General features: G+C 42.3%; 1 protein-coding gene across 5 annotated transcripts in view; it reads right to left on the minus strand.

The window, feature by feature from the left end:
* The window catches only part of Prkn (parkin RBR E3 ubiquitin protein ligase), a 1203648-nt gene that overhangs the window by 564313 nt on the left and 614646 nt on the right, over positions 1-24689 (minus strand). For 2 of the 5 annotated variants that reach the window (XM_076552881.1, XM_076552880.1), the window contains exon 6: positions 6133-6207. The exons of the other annotated variants lie outside the window; for them this stretch is intronic. In XM_076552881.1, the coding sequence (XP_076408996.1) occupies positions 6133-6207 (75 nt within the window). The remainder of the gene's footprint in view (positions 1-6132; positions 6208-24689) is intronic. 5 annotated transcript variants of the gene reach the window in all.

A 24689-nucleotide genomic window follows, 5' to 3' on the forward strand; every position in this document is an offset into this window, starting at 1 on the left:
ATTTAAAGAAAACCATTTTAACTTTGAGAAGCCATGTTGCTCTTATTCATTTCTCTGTGTGTGATGAAGAATTTGTTAAATTTGAGATGTCACTGGTAGAGTATGGCATAGCAAGTGGCCACGTTGAAACAGCATGAAGAAAGAGGTTCACCTCGATACAAAGAGTCCACAGCATTTCTACCTTCTTTCTACAATAGTCACTAATAACAGCAACAGTAATGATGGTATCCACAGGCATACTAGCATGCACTCACTAGACAAGAAATCAAAGTGACTGCAAGAACCTCCGAATCCCTGGGGTCATTTTATAGCAAGACACATGTTTATAAGGAAAATTTGTCACTAGACTCCAAGAAATGAAATATACTTTCCAAATGTAGTAGAAATGAAAAAGAAATGATAATGCAAATGAAATGAAAGTGGAAATCACTAATGAAAAGCCAGGCTTAATGGGCAAGAGTTCCTTCTGCAGGCTTTCTGAGCCTGCACTAATAGGTGCCACTTAAACTGTGGATGACAGAGTCATCAATTAAGTTTTATAGCAGAACTGAGTGAGAAATCAATCAGCAAAATATTAGTGATCCATCTGCTCATCACAACAAATTCTGGCAGACAACATTATTACCTTAACGATACGATACTGGAAGGGGGTGGGGGGAGGAGAGGGGAAAATGGCTTAGTATCTCCCAGAGGCATGCAAGATGGTCCAAATCAATTTGGATTTACAGCTATCCAGAGTTCTCTATAATAACCTCATTCCACAAACACTAAATTTTGAATACCTTTTAAAAAACCAGACCCAATATCCATCATGAAGTACCAGGTGCTCTATTTATGTGTTGCTCTGAGATAGCTGAGTGGAAGGCTTTTTCATACATAGCCCAAGTGTGGAAATTAGAGCTGTGGATGCCTTTTCAGATGTCGTGAGGGAGTATTTATAAGATGCCTCACACTTAGGCAAGATGCTAAAATGAAAAATGAAGTTCAACTGAAAAAAATTACAAAGGGAAATGAGGCATAACTGGATTGTCTAAGACCAAAAATTTGAGTTTGCTTTGAAGGGAGGTAGGAAGTTAGAACTGTAAAGTTTCCTGTGAAAATTCTAGTAAATTCTCGAAAGTTGCACAAGTCCATAAATAAGAGAAAAATATATACGGCACCATAAAGTAACATACAGGAAAACACACCTGACAGTTCTATGTCCAGGAGAGCTGCTCTTCATCCATCTAACCCAGCCTGCACACTTCTATGCCTGCTTCTGCCCCAGGAGGCACATCTGTGAGAGCTGCACTGACCCTGGTGGTTTGGGCTATCTGGGGTACCTGTCAGAGAACAAGGTACCTTTACACACTGGTTTCCCTGGCTTGGCTGAGAAATGGATGCTGAAGTCAAGGGCGTACTATCCAATATTGATTAAAAACAAAAACAAAACAACAAACCTGAAGTCTTTCACCACACAGAAGTTGCAACAAGAACCTAACAGTCTGAGGATATTCAGCTAGAAGCTGGAATAATGAGAAGTATCAAACTTGGTTACTGTCCTCAGTCTTCCCTAGATTTCAAATAAAATTCTGCATGAGACATCTTCCACGTTAAAATACACAGAGACAGGCAGTGGGAATACAAGCATAAGAAAGAAAAATAAATCCTAAGTGTACATGAGAAAAAGACACCATGGCCATCCCTGGAAATAAAGAAGTCAACATCCTAACAGGAACTGTTAGGATTGAGGTGGCCCTCTGGCAGCATGGATGGACGTTATCACAGTGGGGACGGAACTGGAGAAACCTGGAGAGCATCACTACTTCTAGAGGTTCAGGAACAAAGCAAGCCCTGTCAGAAGGCCCACCAAGAGGTCGGATGCTCTGCTGGCCACACTGCAACCTGGAAGAGGCTCCGACATTTGGAAATAAACATGGGAGAGAATAGAATTCAGAGTCACTCACCCCAGAACACTAGAAAGGGAGGTCACGTTCCAGAGGAAATTTCGACTCTTCTTTCTAGAAATTTCAGCCACATGAAATCTTTCCTACATGAGTATCACCGTTCTTAAATAATTTCAAGTGGCTAAGGAGAGGAAACAATGTACAGAGAGCTGCTGTAGCAGAGTACAAATGCAGAAGCGTCCCGCTTGTTACACACACTGAAGACAGAAGGCGGTCTGTGAGCACACTCAGGTGTATGCAGTGAGAAATCCAGTTCATAACCAGGTAGACCAATGGAATGCTGCTCATAAATTTAATTTCTGTACCTAAGAACAATCTCCTTATGATACTGCTATTGAAGACAAGGAACACTGATAAAATTCCATTATCTGCTTCATTAAATTAGATTTTTATCTGTGAATTGTACCAGTCAAGGGTATCTAGCCTTCTGACACTGGGGTGTGATGCTGTCGTCGGGAAGTTTGTTGGGCTGTGTTTCCAACAATCTAGGGATATACATGGCTAGCAGACAGGGGCTGAACCTGCCTGATAGATACAATTTACATCACCAGTTCCCATGGTAGCCCAAAGCCCCACCCACAACCACATCTGGGTGTGTGTCCTTTCAGTGCCCTGTGGTCTGAACACGATCCTTATTGCCTCTTTATGATGACGAGGTTTCCTGTAGGGTACAAGCCCACGATTGGGAGCAGTATCCCTCAAATAAGAGTTTGATATTTCCTCAAGAAATGCATAACACTGATTTGTCCCAACATTTCAACTCTGACCATTTAGCTGAGGTGGTCTCTCTCTGCTTCCTTCCTTCCTTCCTTCCTTCCTTCCTTCCTTCCTTCCTTCCTTCCTTCCTTCCTTCCTTCCTTCCTTCCTTCCTTCCTCTTTTTCCTCCCTTCTTCCCTTTTTCTCACAGTCAGGGGGTTTACTATGTAGCCCATGCTAGCCTTGAGTTTGTGTCTTAGCTTCTTGAGTGCTGGAATTACAAGCATATCCCACCCTGCCTGGCCATTTTCCCTTTTATTATGAGTAGATATCTTCTAGGCAGACAATTACATTTCCACAATATCCTGTTTTAATAAATCAGCTGCTCAGTGGTTTTACTAGCCACTGATGATCCATGTCCAAGTCTGTCATTCATGGGACAACTGGCAAATTGAGATTTTCCACATGGATCTTCCTCCTGTGTCTGGAATTGCATGAAGGTGAGGAGCCATTGAACCATGTTATACTCTTGGTATGGATACATGGATTCCTGTTTCCTTTGGCGTAATCTCTTCATTATAAATTCCATTATGTATTTTGGCGCTGGATCCAGGATCTTGGGGTGAGTGTGTTTTCCCTGCCCTGACCCCATAATCTACCACTTTCTCAGAAGCCCTGGTGTTTTCAGTGTCACGTGATCATCTCAGGAAACAAACAGGACAAAGCCAAGCACCTCACAGGTGAGCACTCAGGCTGATTGCCCTGTGGATGTCATCGCTGCCAGACCTTCCTACAAGTCAGAAGTGGAGACACATGACTCAGGAAAATGTCGGTCTCTATGGCAACCTAAGTTCATGGGAGAGCAGGATATAGTAAACCACTGGAGAACTTTTTTAGACATCTCCCCTTAAATCTCTGGAGAGAAATTTGGCTCTAATCATGGCGTGGCGGGGTGGGAGTGGGGGGGACAGACCCAAACTACTAGCTAAACCTACTTTTCCATTTACTCTGACTAGTGAGACATCATGAAGAAATTTGTCTTTAAAATTACTTGGTTCCTCCTCACCATGCCATGTTATTCATCTGAAATATCATGGTATATTTTCTGTATTTATCATTTATCATCTATTTTACCTCTGTTTCTTCTCTTTCTTGATTTGTTTTTTTTTCAAAATGGATAAAATTTTCTGTTTATAAAGGTCAAATTAAACAAATGGAACTCCTTAGAGAAGCCTCTCCTCAGCCAGAGGCTGCCAGGCACGGCCGCCCCTCCTACTGTCCAGTCAGCCCCTCCCTTGGCACTGGCCTCCATTCACTGACCTCACTTATTTATGATTTACCTACTCTGTGTTTTATTAAAATAAGCAGATATATGGTGACTGACTGGCTTTTTTCTGAGAGGTTCAGCTGTTGGTTAGGAACCCTGTGTGACTTCCTAGTCCCTCAGTAATGGAAAAGGCTCCCCTGAGGGGTTTATAGAGACTCTGTCCACCTGGACCGGATAGGCTCAGTGAGAAGAGCAGACCTCAGTGAGAGCTGCAGCGGGAAGAGTCGCACTCACTCATGTTTCTGTTCCTGCCTCTCCGTTTCCAGAGGACAAGGGCTGAGGCCCCCTGAAGGTACTGCTAAACCCCGAGGACACACCGCAAGGTGACTTCGTCTACCTGGGTCCATTCCCACTGGTGTTCCATCCCCAACACTCTACCGCTCCCCACAGTGAGATGGTCCTGAGAATTCAGGGAGGCTCCTTCAGGAGAGAAAACAGCTAAGGGGGGTGAGCAGGTGGCATGTGGGCTGCAGGATGCAGATGGCTCGGAGGTTAAAGCGCTGTCCGTGTCGGGGCAAGTGTTTGGGCCAGAGGTCAGATCTCTAGAATCCACATAAATGCCAGATGGTATAGGGGCCCGGGCTGGGAAGGCTGGGACAGGGAATCCCTGGGGTTGGCTGAATAGCCAAACTGGTTGGTGAGCTGGGGGTTTCATTAAGAGACCCTGCCTTGCTGCCTTGAAAAACACTGCAGAGGATGACTGAGAATGAGTCAGGTCACATGCAGGCATGCACAACTGTGCTCCCAGAAACACCTAAACACACCACTCATGAGAAAACCAAAGGGGAGGGAATGAGCATCCCACCCTAAGACCTGGTCCATCAGCTCTCCAGCTGAATTAAGCTTCTAGCAACTTCCTCTTCATTCCTATCCAATAAGATGCAATGTGCTATGGCAATATGACTTAAAATATGATCCATAACTGACCCATTATTCTATGCAAACCTTTTCCCTTTTCATAGCTATATAGTATTCTGTTGGGTGGTTGTACTCCCTTGGGTTTAGACAACCCCTACTTTCTAGTGGTTAGTTATGATTACCTTGTGTGTAGGTAGGGTAATACTGTTAAATGGTAAAGCACTCATTATAGAAAACGTACATTTTAAAACACAGCACTCTGAATAAACATGTAGCTGGATTTCAAGAATAGAAATTCTTACAGTCAACCCTTCTAGTGAGTGATGCCAGCTGTTCAGATATATTGTCTAGTGTTTCCTTCAGTAGGATAGGGGTAAGATTTTGGCGACTGTGAGTTCTAATATTTTATGTTAACAAATCACCAAATGATACAGTGGAGAGAACATGCTCACACAATCATTTTACTCTTTAGAGGGGGAAGAGCTTTGGGATCATAGATTTACTCTTGTTCCCTCTCTTGCACGGTGAACAGAAGCTCACAGGAAATAAAAAGAGACCCCAGTCACAGGTGCTCACAAAAGGAAAGCCAGCATGGCAGTTCTGGCCTCCAGAAGGGACTGTAACGGCCTCTGCAGGGGGCAAGAAGAGCACAGACTCATTTTACCTAATGGCACCTGAAGGCTCCGTTCTTCTATCTGAGGCCGATATTCAATGCTTTCCCATTCCTTTCTTCCTTACCACCTTTAACTGTTCACCTGGCTACTCCCTGAAATTGACGTAAATTGACATGTATTCCACAGGATTTGAGCTGCAAAAATTGGGGAGTTATTCAGATATAAAGAGTGTAATGTAGAAAAGGCCTTGGGTAAGAAAATAGTGAGCAGGGACTGTTCACATCTCATGACTGGAAGCATGGATATGTATATGTTACAATCAATATAGAAGGCCAAGGTCAGCAATCAAAGGTAAATGACACATTCATGGAAAGTCTGTGCTTACACAGGGGATAGTCTATCCTTGGAGATGGAAATCAATTTATTCTCAATTGACTGACATTCGTTTACACAGAACAGAACCTCCATACAATAGAGCATAAACTGACAAGATAAGCATTCATTCTGTGCTGGGAAAATGGAAAGAACAACTCAAAACTGCCAAGACAAAGGTCTCCATCTGGCATTTCAAATTTACTGATATTTTATGAAAGTCAGTTTTATGTTATAGGGCAATTTGATGCCAAAGAAAATAAAAGGTGGGAGCAATTCTTAAATAAAAAAAAGTTAATCTCTGCCAAAGGTGACATACCTGCTTCTTTGTGATTCTTCTCTGCTCGCCACAGGCATCCCACGCATGATTCTGACTCAAGTTAATAGGCTCAGCCTAGTGTACACAGGGCAGAGAAAACACTCAGCATTTTTCCCCCTTACCCACTTTCCATACAAAGTAGGACTTCACTTGGACCCACTAGCCTGCCACCTTGGAAAAAATGCACTCTGTGAAGTCAAACCCAAATTCCCATCCTTTTCACCAAACTGTCCCTGCTGTTTCCTTCTGGTCTCGGTAGGTTGTTGTGGAATGCTGGCCTCTGGGCATGACCTGGCTCTGGCCTTCTTACACTGTCAGCAGCAGTAATTCCTCCAAGGAGACCCCCACAAGATTGGGTTCATTTCTTTCATGGAGTGGGATAATGGACTCCTGACATTTAGCCCTTCTGCAAGAATGTGTGGGCATTCAATAGTTGATGGTAGAGTTAATTTTCATTAGTGATGGAATTGTCCTTAAGTTGTCCATGTTCTTTATAACAGTCCCTCACCTGTGTTCCATTAAATAATCCAACAGAAATACCAACTCACCAAGATATACTAGGGTGAAATGGTAATTTCTCACTTGTTTTTTTGTTTGTGTTATGGGTGACTCATCGGGGGTGAGCAGACATTAGTTCAAGTCTTATCACAAAAAGTTCACAAAACATTAAAAGTGAACTGTTCACTGAGCTCCTCTGACTTCTCCTGGCCAACCTTCTTCATCTCCCATCATGAGAGACAAAGAAGTCTTGTGCGATAGCCAGGCTTTGGTTCACTGTTCGGGCAATGCCCATGGTTGGGGTGACAAGGAGAAGCAGAGTGTTAGAAGGTCACTTGGAAAACTCTCTTCATGACTAGCCCAACCCTGCCGGTCATTGAGATGATGACCCTGAGATCACAGTTTATACTTGCTGATGCACTGAAGGCCATCTTTAGCCTCAAGCCCAACTAGGTCACAGGTGCACTTCAGCCCTTTCCAGGGTCTTATGGTTTGTCTTCAGGTCATCATGTTAACAGTACAGTTGTCCCCACTTTGCATTTAAGGGGAGTGGCTTCTGCTCACTGTGCTCTCAAGTACATGCAGTGGTTAGAACAGCCATTGTCAACCTGTGGGTTGAGACCCTTTTGGGGTGCAAGGACCCTTTCACAGGGGTCACCTAAGTCCAGCAGAAAACATATCTACATTATAATTCATAACTGTAGAAAAATTACAGTAATGAAGTAGCTAAGAAAATAATTTTATGTTGGGGGTCACCATAACATGAACTCTATTAACGGGTTGCAGCATTAGGAAGGTCTAGAACCCCTGGATTAGAGAGACATGTACTACCTTGGCAACCCCAAATCTACCACAGCCACAAACTTCTTACAGGAAACTGAAAATATGAGTCCCACATATTATGCCCCTTATGCCCCTTCACAAACCAGCTCAATTTTTCCATTATTAAGTATATGAGTTTTTAAAATATTGAAATCACAGGATAAAGAGAACTTTTAGGGTTTTGTATGTTTGAGCCTCGTGCATACTCTATTCGGCTTTATTCCCCACCCTCAGTCTCCAAAACAAAACTAGGCATGGCCCCACATGCATGTAATTCTTCACTCAGGAAGTAGAGACAAGAGGATTATGGATTGTAGACCAACCTAGACTTCATAGTGAAAATCTGTCACAAAACACAAATAAAACCATATCAATAATAATTATTTAAATGTAGACAGTGACTTATGAAACTTGGTGTGGAGACATTTTAAGGTGTTATTGCGACACAGTAAAGAGTCTGTATTATTATTATTATTATTATTATTATTTTTATTTTATTTTACAATACTATTCAGTTCTACATAACAGCCACAGATTCACTTGTTCTTCCCCTTCCTGCCCCCCTCCCCTTCCCCCCAGCCCACCCGCCATTCCCATCTCCTCCAGGGCAAGGCCTCCCCCAAGGACTGAGATCGACCTGATATACTCAGTCCAGGCAGGTCCAGTCCCCTCCTCCCAGATTGAGCCAAGCATCCCTGCATAAGTCCCAGGTTTCAAACAGCTAACTCATGCAATGAGCCGAGGACCTGGTACCACTGCCTAGATGCCTCTCAAACAGATCAACCAATCAACTGTCTCACCTATTCAGAGGGCCTGATCCAGTTGGGGGCCCCTCAGCCTTTGGTTCATAGTTCATGTGTTTCCATTCATTTGGCTATTTGTCCCTGTGCTTTATGCAACCTTGGTTTCATCAATTCTCGCTCATATAAACCCTCCTCTTTCTCACTAATTAGACTCCCGGCACTCTACCCGGGGCCTAGCCATGGATGTCTGCATCCAGATTCCTCAGTCCTTGGATGGGGTTTCTGGCACAACTATTAGGGTGTTTGGCCATCCCATCACCAGAGTAGGTCAGTCCCAGCTGTTTCTTGGCCATTTCCAGCAGTCTTTTGTGGAGGTATCTTTGTGGATTTCTGTGGGCCTCTTTAGCACTTTGTTTCTTCCTTTTCTCATGTGGTCTTCATTTACCATGGTCTCCTATTCCTTGTTCTCCCTCTCTGTTCTTGATCCAGCTGGGATCTCCCGCTTTCTTTCCCTGATGAATAGGGATGTTGAGCAATTCCTTAAATGTCTTTCAGCCATTTGAGTTTCCTCTGTTGAGAATTCTCTGTTTAGTTCTATAGCCCATTTCTTAATTGGACTGTAGGTCGTTTTGATGTCTAATTTCTTGAGTTCCTTATATAGTCTGGATATCAGTCCTCTGTCAGATGTGGGGTTGGTGAAGATCTTTTCCCATTCTGTAGGCTGTTGCTTTGCCTTGTTGACCGTATCCTTTGCTCTACAAAAGCTTCTCAGTTTCAAGAGGTCCCATTGATTGATTGTTTCTCTCAGTGTCTGTGCTACTGGTGTTATATTTAGGAAGTGATCTCCTATGCCAATGCATTCAAGACTACTTCCTACTTTCTTTTCTAGCAGGTTCAGAGTAGCTGGATTTATGTTGAGGTCCTTGATCCACTTGGACTTAAGTTTTGTGCACGGTGACAGATATGGATCTATTTGCAGCCTTCTACACGCTGATATCCAGTTATGCCAGCACCATTTGTTGAAGATGCTTTCTTTTTTCCATTGTACACTTTTGGCTTCTTTGTCAAAAATTATATGTTCATAGGTGTGTGGGTTAATGTCAGGGTCTTCAATTCAATTCCATTGGTCCACATGTCAGTTTTTATGCCAATACCAAGCTGTTTTTATTACTGTAGCTCTATAGTAGAGCTTGAAGTCAGGGATTATGATGCCTCCAGAGGTTGTTTTATTGTACAGGATTCTTTTGGCTATCCTGGGTTTTTTGTTTTTCCATATGTAGTTGAGTATTATTCTTTCCAGGTCTGTGAAGAATTGTGTTGGTATTTTGATGGGGATTGCATTGAATCTGTAGATTGCTTTTGGTAAAATTGCCATTTTTACTATGTTGGTCCTGCCTATCCATGAGCATGGGAGATCTTTCCATTTTCTGACATCTTCTTCAATTTCTTTTTTCAGTGACTTAAAGTTCTTGTCATATAGGTCCTTCACTTGCTTGGTTAGTGTTACCCCAAAGTATTTTATGTCATTTGTGGCTATTGTAAAGGGTGATGTATCTCTGATTTCCTTCTCAGCTTCTTTGTCCATTGTATATAGGAGGGCTACTGATTTTTTTTGAGTTGATCTTGTATCCTGCTATGCTGCTGAAGATGTTTATAAGCTTTATCAGTTCCTGGGTGGAATCTTTGGGGTCACTCAAGTATACTATCATGTCATCTGCAAATAGGGAAAGCTTGACTTCTTCCTTTCCAATTTGTATCCCCTTAATCTCCTTATGTTGTCTTATTGCTCTGGCTAGAACTTCAAGTACTATATTGAATAAGTATGGGGAGAGTGGACAGCCTTGCCTCATTCCTGATTTTAGTGGAATTGCTTTGAGTTTCTCTCCATTTAATTTGATGTTGGCTGTTGGCTTGCTGTAAATTGCCTTTATTATGTTTAGATATGTTCCCTGTATTACTGATTGCTCCAAGACTTTTATCAAGAAGGGGTGTTGGATTTTGTCAAATGCCTTTTCTGCATCTAGTGAGATGATCATGTGGTTTTTTTTTCTTTGAGTTTGTTTATATGGTGCATTACATTGATGGACTTTCATATGTTGAACCACCCTTGCATCCCTGGGATGAAGCCTACTTGATCATGGTGGGTAATTGTTCTGATGTGTTCTTGGAGTCTGTTTGCCAGTATTTTATTGAGTATTTTTGCATCAATGTTCATGAGGGAGATCGGTCTGTAGTTCTCTTTCTTTGTTGTATCCTTGTTTGGTTTAGGAATCAGGGTAATTGTAGCCTCATAGAAGGAGTTTGGTAATATTCCTTCTGTTTCTATTATGTGGAACAATTTAGAGAGTATTGGTATTAACTCTTCTTTGAAGATCTGGTAGAATTCTGTGCTGAAACCATCTGGTCCTGGGCTTTTTTTTGGTTGGGAGACTTTTAATGACTGTTTCTATTTCCTTAGGGTTTATTGGACTATTTAAATAGTTTATCTGGTCTTGATTTAACTTAGGTATGTGGTACCTATCCAGAAAATTGTCCATTTCTTTCAGGTTTTCCAGTTTTGTGGAGTAGAGGTTTTTTGAAATATGACCTGATAATTCTCTGGATTTCCTCAATGTCTGTTGTTATGTCTCCCTTTTCATTTCTGATTTTGTTGATTTGGATTCTTTGTCTCTGTCTTTTGGTTAGTTTGGATAAGGGCTTGTCTATCTTGTTGATTTTCTCAAAGAACCAACTCTTTGTTTCATTAATTTTTTGTATTATTCTCTTAGTTTCTATTTTATTAATTTCACCTCTCACTTTGATAATTTCCTGGCATCTATTCTTCCTGGGAGACTTTGCTTCTTCTTGTTCTAGAGCTTTCAGTTGTGCTGTTAAATCACTAGTGTGAGATTTCTCCAACTTCTTTATGTGGGCATTTAGTGCTATGAATTTCCCTCTTAGAACTGCTTTCATAGTGTCCCATAAGTTTGGGTATGTGGTGTCTTCATTTTCGTTGATCTCTAGGAAGTCTTTAACTTCTTTCTTTATTTCTTCCTTAACCCACTGGTGATTCAGTTGGGAATTATTCAGTTTCCATGAGATTGTAGGTTTTCTGTAGTTTTTGTTGTTGTTGAAATCTAACTTTAAACCATGGTGGTCTGATAGAACACAGGAGGTTATTCCAATTGTTTTGTATCTGTTGAGATTTGCTTTGTGGCCAAGTATGTGGTCGATTTTAGAGAAAGTTCCATGGGGTGCTGAGAAGAAGGTATATATTCTTTTTTGTTAGGATGCAATGTTCTGTAGATATCTATTAGGTCCAATTGGGTCATGACATCAGTTAAGTCCTTTATTTCTCTGTTAAGTTTCGATTTGGGAGATCTGTCCAGTGGTAAAAGTGGGGTGTTGAGATCTCCCACTATTAGTGTGTGGGGTTTTATATGTGGTTTAAGCTTTAGTAATGTTTCTTTTACATATGTGGGTACCCTTGTGTTTGGGGCATAAATGTTCAGAATTGAAACTTCATCTTGGTGGATCTTTCCTGTGATGAATATGTAATGCCCTTCTTGATCTCTTTTGATTGATTTTAGTTTGAAGTCTATTTTGTTGGATATCAGGATGGCTACACCCGCTTGTTTCTTAAGACCATTTGATTGGAAAGTCTTTTCCCAGCCTTTTATTCTTAGGTAGTGTCTGTCTTTGAATTTGAGATGTGTTTCTTGTATGCAGCAGAAAGATGGGTCCTGCTTTCGTATCCATTCTGTAAGCCTATGTCTTTTTATAGGTGAATTAAGTCCATTGATATTAAGGGATATTAATGACCAGTGATTGTTCATCCCTGTTATTTTTAGTGGTAGCTTGTGTGTACTTCTCTTCTTTGGGGTATACTGCTGTGGCTTTATCTATTGCCTGTGTTTTCGAGTGTGTATCTGACTTCCTTTGGTTGGAATTTTCCTTCTAGTACTTTCTGTAGGGCTGGGTTTGTGGATAAATATTGTTTAAATCTGGCTTTGTCTTGGAATGTCTTGTTCATTCCATCTATGATGATTGAAAGTTTTGCTGGGTATATTAGTCTGGGTTGACATCCATGGTCTCTTAGTGTCTGCATTACATCTGTCCAGGTCCTTCTGGCTTTCAAAGTCTCCATTGAGAAATCGGGTGTTATTCTGATCGGTTTGCCTTTATAGGTCACTTGGCCTTTTTCCTTTGCTGCTCTTAATATTCTTTCTTTATTCTGTACATTTAGTTGTTTAATTATTATGTGTCGAGGGGACTTTTTTGCGGGTCTAGTCTGTTTGGTGTTCTATAGGCTTCTTGTATCTTCATAGGCATTTCCTTCTTTAAGTTGGGAAGGTTTTCTTCTATGATTTTGTTGAATATATTTTCTGTGCCTTTGAGTTGGTATTCTTCACCTTCTTCTATCCCTATAATTCGTAGGTTTGGTCTTTTCATGGTGTCCCAAATTTCTTGGACATTTTGGTTCATGACTTTGTTGGCTTTAGTGTTTTCTTTGACTGATGAAACTATTTCTTCTACTGTATCTTCAATGCCAGAGATCCTCTCTTCCATCTCTTGCATTCTGTTGGTTATACTTGCATCTGAAGTTCCCAATCTTTTACTGAGATTTTCTATTTCCAGCATTCCCTCTGTTTGTGTCTTCATTTTTTCTATTTCCCTTTTCAGGTCCTGGACTGTTTCCTTTATTTGTTTCATTGCTTTTTCATGATTTTCTTTCAGTACTTTATTGTTTTCTTCCAGGACTTTATTGTTTTCTTCTAATTTGTTTGCCCTTTCCTCTGGTTGTTTATAGCATTCTTCACATTTTTTTGTCTTTTCCTCTACACAAGCCTCTACCTTCTTCATGATGTTATCCATAAGGCTGTTTTCTTCTGTTTCTTCCAATTTTTGATGTTCAGGTCTAGATGTTGGAGGCGGGCTAGGTTCTGGTGATGCTGTATTGCTCTTCATTTTGTTGTATGTACTTCTGCCTTGATGTCTGCCCATCTCCTTGTGGTTCGTTCTTGGTCTTATCAGTGCACTTTGTTCAGACAGAGCTGACAGATTCAGGAAGTCTCTTTCTCTTGTCCAAATGGGAACTCCAGGGCAGAATGGAAGCTCTTATCTGGATGGGCAGTCTGGGACAGGATGGGAGCTTTTGTCCAGACAGGAAGTCTGGGGTAGGATGGGCGCTCTTGTCCAGAAGGGAAGTCCGGGGCAGGATGTGCGCTCTCTTATCCAGAAGGGAAGTCGGGGGCAATATGGGAGCTGGGGGCTGGTCTCTAAGTCTCAGGAAGTGGCTGGAGTCTCAGGCAGATGGGCGTGGGGGCAGGGCGTGGAGATTGCAGGGGCTGCCGGGGGGCTTGGAGAGGGGGATCCTTCCCGGTGGGGCTAGAAGGGGACTTGCCCGGTGGCCAGAACCTGGAGTCAAGTTGGGCAGGTTTTCCCAGGAGTGGCTGGTGCCCAGGGATGGGGTCCGGGTTCAAGAGTCTGTATTTTGTGCTCATCAAATGACTTTGAAATTGAGCTGTAAGAACTCCTGGCTAGGTAGAATTAGATGTTCTAAACCAAGGCCTCATTTCCACATCTTTAAATAAGGAAGGAGAAATTTACTGTGGGAGTCTGTCAGAGTTTAGCTCCAACCTGTCAAAGGGTTCTTGGCAGGAGAAGGGAGGAATGAGGAAATGATAGATAGAAAGATAGAAAGAGACAATAAAAAAGACAGAGACACAGGATAGCTTTGGGGAGGGCCCTGGGTCAATACCCAGTCACCTTGAGGTTTATTCCAAAGCATTTTTTGTACAATGCCAAGGGGCAAAGCAAAAGACCTCCCCCTTTCAAGATCAAAGCACAGTACACAGCCAAGTGTAGACCCTTCAAAACATCTGGTAAACATGCCCTTGGCCAAATCATTCCATTATGCAGCCCTGCTGGGTAAAGCAAGCCTAGATTCTCTGACCTTGAGTAATTTGGGCCCCCACAGTTTACCACACAGATATCCTGCCACAATTCAGTATCTGATGCTATCAAATGGGCAAAGTGGTCTGTAATCATTGCCATGTCAAATATACTGTGTGGAAAACACCAGTTCAGACAAATGGTAGAAAATCAACCCTTCCGTCAATGCTGAGCAATTCCACAATTAAAACTACAATTAAACATTTCCATAACGCCGCGGTAATGCTTATTGTGTAACAGTTGATATGATGATTCTTCATGCCAAGCGAGGTTTTGCTCAGTGGACAACCAACAACACTTGCTTCTGTATCTAATTAATTTGGTATTTCTCTAACACAATAAAAGACCCACTGAGAAAACCAAATTCATCATTTTCTGAAGCTCTGTCCATCCCACCAGAGGCCCTTTCAGTTCATGGCTAACCTTTTCAGTCACCTGGCTTTTTTTTTTCCTACTAGACAAGTTGTATTCATCTTAAAATAAACTAATTCCCAGTATGGAAAGAGAAACCTGCAGGGAGAGCTATGATGTCTCACTGTGCTCTGCTGGGGGCACTGGTTGTCTATGCATTGCACATAGAGCCCTGCAGGAACAATGTGAAACAGAGCAGAGGCTCTGGTTACTTCCAGAGGGAGGCAATCAGACTTCAGGCACAATGGTAAGCAGAAAACAGATGACGAGAACTAACACTTTAGTCTTTGGAAACATGGGTAAAGCAGACTAACATAACCAATGATGAGGAAAGCCATTTTCAAGTTTACTAGGAGAGATTGCATTCTAAAACATTAATTTTTAAAATATTTCCAGTCCTTAATGGCAAATAAACACCTATAATCCTGACAGATGCATAATGAGGCCTTCTTTAAAAATACAACATAAATGATTAACAATTAGTATGAGAAATTAAAAGGTGTGAACTGATCATTTCAATGACTTATGAACGTGACCACATTTTTGTAATTGTCCCTACTAGTTCTTGCCGATTAGCTGGCTTTCCCCACTGTAGTAAGAGAAGCCCTCTACTGGAAACTAACCCGTAAGTGAGAAGGGTCTGACTTAGTGAGATTACCATGGAATGACTTCACCTTTAACCTTAATATAAATACAACAAGGTAAAATGACATGCTTGTGTGTTATGTCCCGTAATAAGCCTCATTGGTCTACTTTCATGTTTTGGCTATAATGTCATGATACTGAAATATACACATTTTTGTTTAAAACACTGTGTACTTCTGTCTAGGGGCTGCAGTGATCAACTATATTTAAAGTATATAGTAGATGATACAATTTTAAAGATACACTAGCAAGATATTTTCTTGCTGTTGTCAGAATCATGGTTATGAGTGCTAAAATTCTATTACTAAATATACTTTGATGAGAAAAAAAACAAACTTTGTGGAGATCAGCAAGTAAGTGATTTACCTCGTAAGTGGTAAGTGCTAAGTCTCAGCCCACATCTCTTCCTTACTGGTCTCCTTTCCACTGGCACTGGATGGCCAGGTCCTTAATCACAGAATAGTAAGCACTGGTGTTTACCCGTGCACCGTTAGAATCTTCAGCACGGTGTAAGACATGGGCTTGGATGCTTAAAGAGTTCTTAGAGGGGCACTGACGTGATTCAGCTCTGGCATGCCTGGGTGCATCTTCACACCTTAAGACATAGACTGAAAGGCGCAGTTCAGAAAAGCTCCCCAGTAGCCCGCCATGCACAGGTCACAGGGATGGTGTACGGAGATGGCGCCTGCCAGGACTCCTGGGCTTATTGCTGTGATGTCTAACTCATCTGTGGAGCAGTGACAGCAGCTGGCTGAAGTGCTCTGTAGCTTCAAAGACCCGGCGTGCAGACGGACACTGGGCCCCGGCGTGCAGATGGACACTGGGGCATTCTCTGTGCATACTTTGTGAGCACAGCAGACAGCAGCAGCTCGGAATCTGCGGCTCCACATGTGCTAAATGACCGCACTTATCCAACCCAAGAAGCATTTTTTCTCAGCTTTGGTCCAACACTGTCAGCCCTGTGAGCACATCTTCGTTTGCACCATGGGCTCCAGGTGGAGAAGGTGGCGGAGGGAGCTTTTCTCTGTGGAGGACAGTGCACTCTCCATCTGTTGGGTGAGGGGGCTCAGGAGGCTTTGGTCCTGCCCAGCTACTTTCAAGCATGAGGTTGTGACCCCTTTACACGTGATGTGAACACGGAAGAGACATGGGGTCAGCAGAGACAGGACTAGGACCATTTGTCACAGCAAAGTTAGTTAAGTGACCAAGTCACTCAAAAGAAAGATCAAAGAAGGTATGCAAACAGATAAAGGCTTCAAAAGACTGATCTAGTTTGCAAGAAGTGAATGTTTTTCTAGATGTTCTTTTATAGATAATAGTTAAAAAAATACCACTCTTTGAACATTGCAGAATGGTCAATGGAGCTGGAGAGGCTGACATTCTAAGCACACTGGGTTTTCCCGTACAGTTGTTATGTTACAGTCTTAAATTAGTAAGTGACAGATATGGAAGAAAGTAATGAAAGCAAAGCAAGCTGACCAAACTATTTGAGATTATTTGAGAGGAAAAAAAGCGTTAAGGTTTAAATTTCAGGTGCAAGACTGCTTTATGTGTGGTAAAGTTAGGAAAACAGAATGATTTCTTCATATACTGACCTGTTGGTTACAGGCTTTCACAATATTCCACTTTAAAATTTGAAAATGTATCTAAAGAACAGTTGGCTTTGAGTTCTGTGAAGATGTATATTTTCGTATTAATTCACAAGAAAAGGTAACTAGACTACCATACAAAACCGTACTTAGCTGATTAACAGTCAGAGCCTCCAGACAAAGGTGCTAGAATAACTGGCGACTTAGACAGCTGTTTTATGGGCTGAATCCTCCATCACCCCTGGCTGTGCCTGGCACTATTGCGAACAACTCCTTCAGGACTTCCAGAACCATGCAGACTTCCCATTGTTAAGCTCTAGTCGGTTGGGGCTTCCATTAGCAAAGGCCTGAATGTAGTACCCAATAGCCACCTTGTTCTGAGCTCTTACTGTGAGCACCTCAAAGTCAAGTCCTCTGCATGTGTGTCTGTAAAAACCAAGACAGACTTATCTCACATTTTTGCCAAATATGAGTAAAATAAGGTCTACCTACACCCATGCACCACTGGCCATCTATTTATTAGTTGTGTGCTGTGTATGATTCCTGTCATTTCAGCCTCAGGTCTGCAATGCTACTTTGTTTTGCTTCCCATGCAGTATGCAGGGGTGAATCTCACTAGGGTGTCAGTAAAGTCAACTCGGTGTTTTCAGCCTCTTATCTCCCTGGTCAACACATTGGCAGAATGTCATCAGTGGCTCCTGTGGTCCCCCTGCATCCAAAGGACTGGAGTACTTTAAAAAACATAAGCCACAGTCAGAGAAGGAGGTGTGGGTGTGTGTGGGAGGGGCAGGGGGAAACCTGAGGCTGTAAACTACTGAGGTATTAAAGGGGATGCTAACAGCTCACCATGGTAGAGCAGAACTGCTTTCTGGTCTGTGCAGTAAGATCACCTATCATTGTGGTCATATGCACAATAGCAGGTTCTCAGACTGGAGAGCCAGAGACATGAAGTTGCCATAGTCTGAAGACCATCTGGACATTGTGGGGCATCACTTCCTCAGCTCCCCATGTGCATGCGCATGGTGCCGAATGAGGAGCTATCTGTGAAGGTGCATACACAGTGCCTTTCAAGGCCACCTTGATTATGTGTTCATCACTCCATACTTGCACACTGAAGCACTCTGCTGGAACTTTTCAAAGGATTCAGAATCTGGAGTCTACAGTCCAGGACTTCTCCCTTAGATCTGGGAAAGCCTCTGACCTGCAGGCTGGTGGTGGGGCACATCTCAATGCCATAGTACACTCCAAATGCCAACCACCTCAGCTTTCCAGGAGATGCCTTTGTTACAAATACCCTAAGGCCATTTTAATCAAGATATACACAAGTATACAAAAGTTAGACATTTTCTTTCACTAAATGGTGATATTACTCCACAAGGACACATGAGTGTGCACTCAGATGTCTGTTTTCTATTATTTTTGAAATGAGCATCAAGCTGTGTTAAATAGTAATGGCTTAAGAGATAACTGTCCCATCCTGTTGTAGGCACCCCAACTGGGTACATTCAAAAGATTTTGGATATTTTCACATCACAAAAAAATGACATATTGTAGTAGGACAGGCCCACAGTGTCAAGGAAATTGGCTCATACCAGTTGCCAAGGCATGCACATAACGTATTCCTTAAGAGCCAACCTAGAGTCTGCCTGAGGGCCTAGCAACAGGAGCTGTCAGAGTTCCTGGTCACTGTCAGAGTTCCTGATCATTCCCAGCCAATGAGGGATGACCACACAGACTGGGTGCTGGGAGGGGGGTATATAAGGCCTTCCCTGTTTTTGAATAAATGAGTTCGTTATTTGCCTTCAATGGACTCCTGGTGTCTGTGCCATTGATGCCACGCTTTCTCACCTCCTTGTCTTCATGCTCTCCACACTTCATATGAATTCATTTTAAAAATTTTATTATTTGGGGCCGGGCGGTGGTGGCGCACGCCTTTAATCCCAGCACTCGGGAGGCAGAGCCAGGTGGATCGCTGTGAGTTCGAGGCCAGCCTGGGCTACCAAGTGAGCTCCAGGAAAGGCGCAAAGCTACGCAGAGAAACCCTGTCTCGGAAAAAAAAAAAAAAAAAAAAAATTTTATTATTTTAAAAATTGTGTGTGTGTGTGTTGGGGGGGTTGGGTTTGCACACCTGTGTGCAGTGCCTGTGGAGGCCAGAAGAGGTTATCTGATCCCTTGGAGCTGGAGTTACTGAAGGTTATGAAATTGTGGTTGCTGGGAACCAAACTTGTGTCTTCTATAAAACCAGCAACTATTCTTAACTCCTGAGCCATCTCTCCATTCCTATGGATTCATTTTAAGAGTCCCAAGCTTTTAATAAACTTGCATATGCTCACAATTTCCAGTGGCTAATCTTGGTTACCAACTTGCCAGAGTTACCACTTCTGGGAGTGTCTCACGGGGTTCTTCCATAGAAGGAAGACCCATAGTAAATGTGGGCTGTACCATGCTATGGCCTGGGGGACTAGGCTGAATACAGGAGGGGGTAGGAGGGGAAAGGCAAAAGCCAGCTTAGTACTGGCACTCACATCACGAGGCAAAATAAATTCTCTCTCATAAATTGTTTCTCATCAGACTCTTATCTCATCAGAGAGAAGTAACAAATATACAATTCACTGTTACATTAAGTTCAACAGGTTTAAGTTACTCTGGTTATTATCCTCCAGGAAATTGTTCCCTGTTGCTTACTTTTCATCTCTGTCCTACTGGTACAGCGACCCCCACTGCGTTTTTGCGTAGGAATGCACCTCCCACACTGCCCATGCTTAGCTGGGTAAGGAATACTTTTTCCCTACTGAGACACTACGGAAAAATGATTAACTTATTCAAGAGTCAGTTCAGGTGTTTTAATGCCTGCTAAGTTTTCCTGGCCATGCCAATTAACCAACCCCATGGTTTCATAGTATTCCACACAGCACACGTATTATTTATTATAACCAATATAGTTTTTCTGGGTCTCTCTCCCTAAGACAGTGACTTCCAGAGTACAAAGTGAAGGATTGTGTTTCTATAAGCCCAGACCTTACTGTGGTTCATGATCAAGACCCCAGATCCTTCAACTGAGGGTTGTGGACGAGTATGGGGTGGTGGTGAAAAATGTGCCAATGGTAAAAAGGTTTCTGAACGTGCAATACTAATTCACAGTCAAACATGTAATGAACTCAAGATGCTCCTGGCTGTACCCAGCAGTGGTGCATTGTGCAACCTCAGTGCAGCCTTGATTCTGAACACACAACATGCTCACTTTGCACAGCACACAGGGCTACTCCACACTGTGCCACAGAATGCTGCCTAAAACACCTGGGCTCAGATTCCAGGCTATTTTCCATTAGGAACTACAATGCTTCTCTGCTCCTATAGACAATAATGACTTTTAACACCTCCTCACCATCCTTCTCAGCACGTAAGAATCAAATGAGGACATGTTTAGATAGTAATATGTTAGAGTGTTTGGTTTTTAAAAAATTGCTGTTTGAATTGATGACTTGTATTTTGGCTTAAATTTGGTACACATTTCCAACAATTTCTGAAATGACCAAGATTTACTTCTGTAAACAAAATACAGGAGCAAATCTGTCTCATTAGTATGAAAATTTGCTTTCCTGGTTAATAAATGGTACAATTATTTGTATAGCATGTAATTATTGTAAAATCATTTCCCTTATGTTGTATTATCAGTAAATGCTTGGCTGTCACACTGGCTTTAAGTCAGGATATGCCTGGGGTTGTATGAAAGTTTCCTGGCCAGAAAGGTTCTAAGTGGGAAATTGTTAAGAAGGGCTTCTCTAGACTGCACAGTGAGATGGGACTGAGGGCAGGGAGCCGTGAGGGAGATTTGGAGGGGGTAAAGGTACCCTGGTGTGGTGTGGAAGCCCCTCATCACATGAGAAATGAACTCTGTACAACCCCTCTGACCTAGACTCTGAATAGCAAAACGCTCAGAAGCACGGAATTGCTATGCCATTAAGTTTCCCCAGAGAAGTTTCAAGAATTCCACTGTGCTTTTTCATCAGAGCCCTGCGGTATAAAATTGTGATTGTTTATTGACGTGTTTTATCTAAAGCTTGGCTCTCCAGTACACTGTTGTTTTAACCTGATAGGTGGGAGCGTGTGGGAACTATTGCTACTTTAAAAATTGTAATCAGTTTTCTATCTCCTACAAGGTGGTCACTTCCATTCCCTCTTTGAAACAAGTATGCCACTGTTTGGAGTCAAGCTACTAAAATGGACATTTTAGTTAACAGCAAATGAAAACCAAGTGCATGCTCTGAAACTGCGGAGGCAGGAGCTGTGGGGTGCAGCTTTGCAGATTAGCTCTTTTTTGAAGCAGAAAGCCCTGGGCCCTAGATACTATGTGCTCCCGTGGAGATGTGTCTGGAAACTTCTGGACACAGAAGACTTCCTTTAGGAAAGAAGCTGCTCTTCAGAGGCTTTGTGGGATGATATGCACGTGCATTATTGCTCTAGGGCCTTGGGTAAGATACCAGGCGGGGAACTGAAGGAGGGAGATGGGACCTAGTTACGAAGGAGCCCAGGACCTCTGCGGCATCATCTTGGGGCAATGGGTAGTTGTGGGCCTGAGGGAGACATTGGCGCTTCACATGTACATCCACCAGCAAGGCCAGGTGTGGGCACCCCTGTTGAAAGAGGGTGACAGCGATCAGTGGACAGCTCTCAGGGAGAGGCTGGCTAGGAAAGGGACACAGACAGCAGAAGCACCGTGCTGGCTAAAGAAAGATGGAGCTGGAAGCATGTTATAGCAGTTCTTTAGAGAGTGCTCCTGATAAGTACTAGGTTTGGTGCCTTGGGTAAACTTTGAAATGATTGAACAGATACTTATTTGTATAAAAACACGTGCTACACATGAGTTATAAGGACTACAACACATATCTCAATGAGCAATTTGTATTTCAAAAGCCTCATGTACTTTATGTCTTGTGTGCCTTATTATCTCATAGGCTGTTCGTACCCGTATCATTAGTGTGCATATCCGCTTTCATCTTTAATAAATGGTACAATTATACACATGTAACTGCTGTATACATGATATTTAAAGTGGTAAGGAATCACCAAGATGGCTTAGCCTCAGAATGTCCTCTTGGCTCTTTAAAGGCCAAATGGGAATCCAGGTTTTTGAGGTCTGCTCATTGCCATGGGCTCTTTAGGAGTTAAAAGATTTATAACTGGGCTTTGGTCTAGAAAGGCTTTCCTGTTCAGAGCAGATCAGAAACCAGTTCACAGCCTTTCTGGAAATTGTTATCTACTGGAAGCATGCTCCTCCTCCACTTAACTCTCGCCTGTGGCTTTGCTCCCAATGTTTATGTGTCTTTACTACTATCCCTGTAATCTAGACTCATGTCTACACACAACACATTTTCTGAATGTGTGAATCAACGAGGTCTATAGAAAATGGCCGTTTAAAAAAATGTGACCAAGTGCTACAAAACACTATGTATGCCAAAAGGAAATGGCCTCAGTATGACTGGTTCTAGGTGAATTGACAGGACACGGACTAGATCTTATGAAAAACAAATGGGAATAAACATAGTTTAAAGATATATACAATAGCCTCTCTTAAAAAGTTATCAGATTAATATTGGAAACCAAATTTAGACAGTGTGTCAGATATGTGTTACCAACTGTCAATCTTGTTGCTGTGACCATCTGATCAGACATAACTCAAGGGTAGAAGGCTATGAGAATGTGTTGATGCACAGTTTGGCCATTGGAGATTATCTATTATGGTAGAGAAGGCATGGGGTAGCAGAAATGTGGGGAAGCTGGTCACACCACACCTATAGTCAGAAAGCAGAGAACACGCAGGAAGTGTGCTCCTCCACATCCACGTCCACAGTGATCCTCTTTCTCCATGGGGCTTCACCTTCTGAAAGTCCCAGGCGGTACCAGCAGCTCGGTGCCTAGTACAGCATCGAGCACTATAATGCTGTGTGTTCACCACGTGGTACAGTACTCCAAACAACCCGGCAGACACTGTCACCATTCCTCAAAGGGAAGACATTGAGGCTGTGCTTAAGGACACACCGCTAGCAGCATTTGGAAAATAATTAACACTTGGGGTTTTCTCCTTGCTCGAATGACTTCTTAGAATTGTATTAGCATACTCACACTGAACACAATAAAGGGCTTCATTTTGACATTCTCATACCTGCATATTCTAGTCCCTCTTCCTTGGTGGACCCTTCTACACTCAACTACTATAGGCAGCACCACCACACTCACACCTTGGCTGGTGTGAGTGTGGCAAGGCAGACGTTGGTATGAGGTTTCCCCACAGTAAGCTGACTTAAAGAACTCTGAGTAATACACACCTTCTTTTTTAGTAAATCTATCTAAAAAGTCATAGAATGATAAAAGGCACCTTTATGAAATATTAATTTCCATCCATTTTGACTATATGACTTGTTCAAAGGTGTCATGTATTTAGGAGAATTACAGGATACTTTTTGGGAGATGGGCAGAAGAAAGTATTAGTCTTAGAAGAATTATTAATGCTAAAGAGCCGTGAAGTACTTATTTTATTAATATTTAATTTACCTGTGAAAGAGATAACTCAAATAAAATAACTTTAAAACCTATTTTCACACAGCTGATTTAACATATTTTACTCAGATTGAACCTAACCTCACATTTGTCACTTAGAGAATAGCTCTCTCAGTTTGTCCTGTAGAGTCTATCTTGTCATTTAAGGAAAAATACATCCCAGTAAGTGACATTAACTCTTAGTCAACTCAGAATGCCAGCCAATGCTGGTGTCTACTGTGTATATGGTAAAGTGATGGAGACATAATTTTAGGGGGGCTGAGCTTTCCCCAATGCAGCTAGCAATTTTAAAGTGAGATCCACTTTACCAATGCATAATTTGAGATTAAATTGCATTCTCTCTTAACTACACTTCTCTAAGACAATACACTCATGTGGTAGCAACAGCAAGTTCATCTAACTTTAAAATGTATAAGCCATTCTGGAAGCATGCGGAAAGATCAGAGAGAGCAGTGTGGATGACTTCCTGTGGCCGTCACTAACATGCTGGTGCGTGTCCTATGCTAAGTCAAGGCCATGGGGTCTGAGGGCAGGAGGGAGCAGAACACAGAGGACTCTAGGTGTACAGGCACAAAGCTAATAAAATCTAAACATGGGATTTATTTCAAGTCTGGGGAGATAGGTTTTATTCAACAGATAATACAGAAAAAAATTGGTGAACTTTGTGTAGAGAAAGAAATAAAATCTAATTCATACAAACTCCTTCACACTAAAATAACATCACTATGGATCTTCAGTAAAGATCTTCAGTGACCTTGTGTAAAGAGAAAATCCTAGTGAGAGGAGCCAGCTTGAAAGGCAAGTGCCTATAAAGATAACTTCTCCAATTAAAATCAAGACTTAGGGCAAATAGTCATGAAACACCACCCAAAGGCCTGTGGGCTATATTACATTCCGGCAAAAATATTTTAGCCAATATGACACCCCAAGGCTAACAAGAAGTATTTACTGAGGGCCAAGAATAATGGTACTTGGCCTGCTTACAAATCTGGCAGCCTGAGTTTGGATTCCTGGCACCCATGTAGCACTCCAGGTGAGATGGGAAGTGGAAACAGGGGTCCTCAGAAGCTTGAGGACCAGCTTAGGGCAACAGCACAGTAGTAAAACAAGAGAGACACTGCCCCAAACAAGATAAAACAGGGAGACGGACTCGCAAGGTTGTCCTCGAACCTCTGCACATGTAACCTGGGATGTGTGTGCTTGCATTCACATACACTCAAATACACACAGACACACAGACACACACACACACAGAGACACACACAGACACATACACATAGACAAACACACAGACACACACATACACATATAGTCACACACACACATGCACACAAACAAACAATTTATGCCAGATGTG

This window comes from Peromyscus maniculatus, chromosome 16, assembly GCF_049852395.1.
Source record: "Peromyscus maniculatus bairdii isolate BWxNUB_F1_BW_parent chromosome 16, HU_Pman_BW_mat_3.1, whole genome shotgun sequence".
Classification (NCBI taxonomy): domain Eukaryota; kingdom Metazoa; phylum Chordata; class Mammalia; order Rodentia; family Cricetidae; genus Peromyscus; species Peromyscus maniculatus.